Source organism: Peromyscus eremicus, chromosome 15 (genome assembly GCF_949786415.1).
Source record: "Peromyscus eremicus chromosome 15, PerEre_H2_v1, whole genome shotgun sequence".
NCBI lineage: Eukaryota > Metazoa > Chordata > Mammalia > Rodentia > Cricetidae > Peromyscus > Peromyscus eremicus.
In genome coordinates, this window is record NC_081431.1 from 12,365,434 (window position 1) to 12,370,507 (window position 5,074).

Consider the following 5,074-nt stretch of genomic DNA (forward strand, 5'->3'; position numbering starts at 1 on the left):
GTGGTCACTTGGGCCTTTGGTGGCACAGCACAACATGATGGGAACGTGGCAGAGGAAGCCTGGTCATGTAATAGTCAGTAGGAAGCAAAGGAAGAGGAAAGGGCTCCAGTACCTTGAAGGGTGCACCCTGAATAACCTTGTCACCACACTAGAGGCAGTGGGACCTGGGAGAATGGAACCAATAAATGAGGTGGACTAAAGTCTCATGCAGTAGCCAACTTTATTCAGAGCATCAGGCAGTTTATACTTTGAAGGTTAAGAAGAGTCACATGAGTAAAATGCACAACCACAAGGATAAGGCACATGTGGCTGGCACGGTGCACATGTCAAAAACATGTTTTTCCATAGAGGCATATAAACAAATAACAATAGCCAGTTGTAATGGATAATCCGAAGTAAACTCACTCCTATCCACTACACCTGGGAGGAGCATGAAAACACATTCCAAGAACCATTCTGTGTTTTAAAGAAACTGGAGGTCACAAGTCTCTTGTCTTGTTTTCTTGGAGTTTTTTCACAAGTACTCAGAATTATCCTTGCACAATCCATTTTTGGATCATTTTCCAACATGACCCCAGTTACTTCCGTCAGACCCTACCTCCTAAATGTCCTACCATTTTCTAGTAGCATCACTGGCTGAGGGCCCCACCTCAAACACCTGGGCTTTTGGGGGAATATTCCAGATCTAAACAATAGCAATTTCTCACTAGCAATGTGAGTGTTCCTGGTATTGTTAGTCACATTAAATCTTAGTCAATCTAGTGGGCATATTTTTATATCTTAGTAGGCTTCAATATGCAGGTCTCTAATGATTAATTAACGGCACGGCCGTCTTTTCGTGTGTTTATTTGCTATCTGTAATTCATCTTTGCTACTCTGCTAAAATCTTTTGGTCATGCGAAGACTATCTCTGACCTATTGAATCAAAATAATTCTTTACCTATTCTGAACATGCTTCTTTGCTGAAACAGGCTTTGCAAATATTTTCTCCTGTCTGCACAGAGTCTGTGCTTGTAAACACTCCCCATATCACCTCTCAATGCAAAATGGAATGATTGAGAAACTTGGATGGCCAGTGGTTCACTCCTACCAGCAGTTGTGGGGTTTACAGTGATGAAAAGATCCAGCAACCATGCTGAAACTTTTTGTCCAAACATCCAATAACCACATTTTTTACTAAATGAATCTCTTTAATTCTGATACAGACTGCACAGACCTCTCAGATGTAAAGAATCAAGATTGCTGATATGATTACCTCTGAATTCTGTCTTTACCTTGACTGAAAACAACTAGAAGCCTCCCAGCTATATATAGACACTGTCCTAGGCAACTTGTCCCGGGGCATTCTGTGTTCATGAAACCGGGAGGAAGAGCATCTCCAGAAGTTAGAGTCAGAAATGAGTGGATCTTGTAAAAGCACTTCTCCCAAAAGGATTATCCACTTTGCTGATGGAGACACCATGGAGGAATACAGCACAGAAGAAGATGAAGAAAAAGAGGAACAGAACTCAGCATGCGACTCTGTAAGCTCACCATATTAGTATCAGTGGGAGGAGGGGAATAAATGAGAGATCGATCCAGAAAAATGATATAGAAAATATGGCTTTACATTAAGCTCCTTGGTTGTTTTCTAGATCACATATAGGCAACAGACAGCCATTTTAGTTAGTTTTCTCATTGATAAGAGAGAAAATTAAACATTCATAATACATTTTTGAAATCTCTACGTAAGAATTGCCAATCACTACTCCTGATATCAATTGTTTTTAAAGTTTCTCATCAGTTATTTCTTTGTTGGGGTTGAGAGCACACGTGTCATGGTATACATGTGGAGGCCAGTAGACAACACGTGTAGGGTCAGTTGTTCCACTACGTGGGGCCTGGGGGCTGAACTCAGGCTGGCAGGCTTGGCAGCAGATGCCTTTGCCCACTTGTTATTAACTACCTTAAATTGATTTTTCTCTACTTTTCAGTGTAAGCCTTCATGGGGATCATACATCTGGTTTCGGGCAGGTCAAGTGGCAAGCAATTCGATTTCTAGTGAGTACTGCTAAGGCTTGGTTTGGGTCTTCCACCCTCCCCTCCTTCCTTCCTGTCTGTCTGTCTGCCTGCCTGTCCTAACTATGCATTAATTGATTCTCTAAGACAGATAAGACTTCCCGCTGTTCCATCCACTCCCAGGATTCAGAAATGATAATCTGGTCACGTCTAAGTCCACGTGTTAACTATCCCAAAGACATGGAAATCCTTCTATCTGTCTTCCGCTTTTCTTCCTACCAGTGGACTGTGATTAGGATGGGATTGGCTCACCAATGTAACTTCAGCATTACTGCCTTTCACCATGGTGGACAACATGCATTCTTTGAAGGGTCACTCCCTCTGACCATTTCACTCCATTATTATGAGTAACTTGAAGACTGACTTACTGGCTGTTGCCATGGCACTCAAGCCAATCAGACTCTCACACTCTCTTCTTTCTTCGGGTCTACCCTGTGTGTGAGTTTCCTGAGTCACCCTGTCATCCTTAGTCCCTGAGCTGTTCCTGTCCTGGCAACTGTGAACACAAATAACAGTTCTAGGCCTGTTTACTGACCTGTATTATTCACTGAAGACTGAACCGCATGAGAACAGAGATTGCTAGCACATCTTTTTCTTATCTTGACCCAAATTTTCTTCTTTCAAAGTCCCTGCCATCACTCTAGTTATCTCTCTCCGAGCTGTGCAAAACCAGCCCACATTCCTTCATAGATCAAAGATGCAAATAACTGAAGCCAACAGTCAATCCTCCCTGAGTTTATTCTCCATCTGGACAAACTTGCAGTTGTTTTTATTTTTAAAGAATATGGAATGGCACAGTGCTAAGTCCCCCCATCACAGTTACTCTGATATAAACATGAGCTTTACTGGCCCCTCCTGGGGAAATAAGGAATGTCCTATATGCTTATTTATAGCACATAGAATCTTACTTTGTTTTATTTTTATTTATTTTCTTTTGAACACAATTGGCAAATGTATAATGACTCATTTCCTTCTAATGTGCCTGTTTGTGAATGTGATAGCGAGAAAAATTACTTCTTACTTTAGAATTCTGAGAAAATATAAAATGTGGCTCTTGCAAACTCATCTTTACTCATCCATTAAAAAAGCATGACTGACTGCCTACTGCATGCCCTGCACTGAGCTGGACTCTGAGACAAGAAGACAAATGATGATGTTTTCATGGGATTCGATTTTCAATGAATAATATAGACTAGTAAATGTGCCCAGAATTGTAATTTGTGCTCACAGTTGTCAGGACAGGAACAAGTTGGGGACTAGGGACAGAGAGACTCAGGAAAACTAACAAAGAGAAGACCCCAAGGGAGTCATGAAAGTCTGACTAGCTAAGGCAAGTTTGGGGACCATTGTTATGGTCCCCATTAGAAAAGGTTAACATGCCGGGCGGTGGTGGCGCACGCCTTTAATACCAGCACTCGGGAGGCAGAGCCAGGTGGATCTCTGTGAGTTCGAGGCCAGCCTGGGCTACCAAGTGAGTTCCAGGAAAGGTGCAAAGCTACGCAGAGAAACCCTGTCTCGAAAAACCAAAAAAAAAAAAAAGGTTAACATGATTCAGAAGGAAGGAATTGCCCTGGCTTTAGGTTTCCTGCCCTAGCCCTAGGTCAGGTAAAAGATACGAAACTCTACAGATAAGAGCGTGGAGGAAAAGTCTACAGCGGTTTTCTTGTGGGGCTTTGGCTTAAGATGATACAAATTTCCTGGGCATGGCGGTCCATGCCTGTGGTCCTGGCTATTCCGGAGGCCCAGTGTCATATGGCAGGCCATTTGCAAACAAGTTTAGGCTCTTCGCACCTTGGCTGACCCTAAGCGTCAGTCATGGACTCAGTTTCTCCAAATGCTTGTTCTTCCTCCCAGCTTGTGAACTCCTTGGTGAAAGATTTGCTGTCTTTTTTGGCCTCACTGAACCCAAATACCAGTATGTGCTGAATGAGTATCACAGAACACAAAATAAGGTAGGTAAAGTCCTGCTGAAGGCGCCAGGGCCTCTGAGATGGGAGGGGTGTTTTACTAGTTAGATTTCTGCTTGCTCTGATTGAACACTAGCAGAAACAACTTAAAGAAGGTTGATTCACAGGTTGACAGACTCACAGTAGCAGGGAAGGCTTGGTGGCCAGCGGCTCCATAGCAGTGGCGGTATGAGACTGTTTCTTTACATCTAGGTGGATCAGGAAATAGAGAAAGAACAGGAAGCTGGCTGATCCTCCAGCAACCCGCTTCCTGTAGCTAGCCCTTTCATCCCAAAATGTCCACAATCTCTGGAAACAGCTTTACCAGCTGCAGACCCAGTATTCAAATATGTGGACTAAGTGGGAATATCCAAATGGTAAGAGTATAGAAGAATGTTTTCCCACCTGGTCATCAAGCCGTGCAATTGCACTGAGCTCCCATGGCCAGACTGGCTCACATTTCCGATGCCTCTTGCCACACAACACTCCTTAGTATTTGCCTCATTCCCATAAAATCAGGATTTCAGAAGTTGAATAGCAAAAGCGTTGGGTGTGAAGCTTGATATTGCCTAAAAGGCAAAGCTTCTTACATGAGAGTCTCTGTGAGAGGGAGTTCAGAGATGCGTGGCTATCCCTGAAACTTTTCCTCCTTTCTCTCCAACCAGGAAGGTGATAAGGAAAGTGATGGGAAGGAATCAAAGGCCCAGGATGCTAAGGTTCCTGATGAAAAGTGTCACCTGGGAGCTGGTGGCCAAGAGTATGGGGCCATCGCTTCTGGAGAAGGGCTGGAGGCAGATACCAGCTCTTGATGGACAATAGAAGCTACCCCAGCATTCCTATGCCTTGCTATTGGTTACCATGGTAGCCGCACAATAGGAAGTACTTCTGAGCTTGATCTGGTTCTAAGCTCATGAATGCATTCTCAGGAATTCAAGAGTTACATGTAACAAGGAAAACAATTTTAGACATTTTCACAATATGAATTTTTAATTAGAAACACCTACCCTGACATCATTCCAGTAATACAAGTTCTTTCAGCACTGACTTTGAACAACATTAAGGCTTTTATA

General features: G+C 43.1%; 1 protein-coding gene across 1 annotated transcript; it reads left to right on the forward strand.

The window, feature by feature from the left end:
- The first annotated feature begins 1,163 nt into the window (after nt 1-1,163).
- Nucleotides 1,164-4,813, forward strand: Fam177b (family with sequence similarity 177 member B). The gene is made up of 4 exons (XM_059281038.1): nt 1,164-1,523; nt 1,974-2,040; nt 3,913-4,010; nt 4,670-4,813. The coding sequence occupies exons 1-4, from the start codon at nt 1,398-1,400 to the stop codon at nt 4,811-4,813; spliced, it is 435 nt and encodes a 144-aa protein (XP_059137021.1). The 5' UTR covers nt 1,164-1,397.
- Nucleotides 4,814-5,074: the final 261 nt, after the last annotated feature.

Coding starts and splice junctions, on each gene's coding strand:
- Fam177b (XM_059281038.1), top strand. CDS start 1,398: ATGAGTGGATCTTGTAAAAGCACTTCTCCCAAAAGGATTATCCACTTT. Junction 1,524..1,973: donor AGAACTCAGCATGCGACTCT/GTAAGCTCACCA, acceptor TCTACTTTTCAG/TGTAAGCCTTCATGGGGATC. Junction 4,011..4,669: donor ATCACAGAACACAAAATAAG/GTAGGTAAAGTC, acceptor CTCTCCAACCAG/GAAGGTGATAAGGAAAGTGA.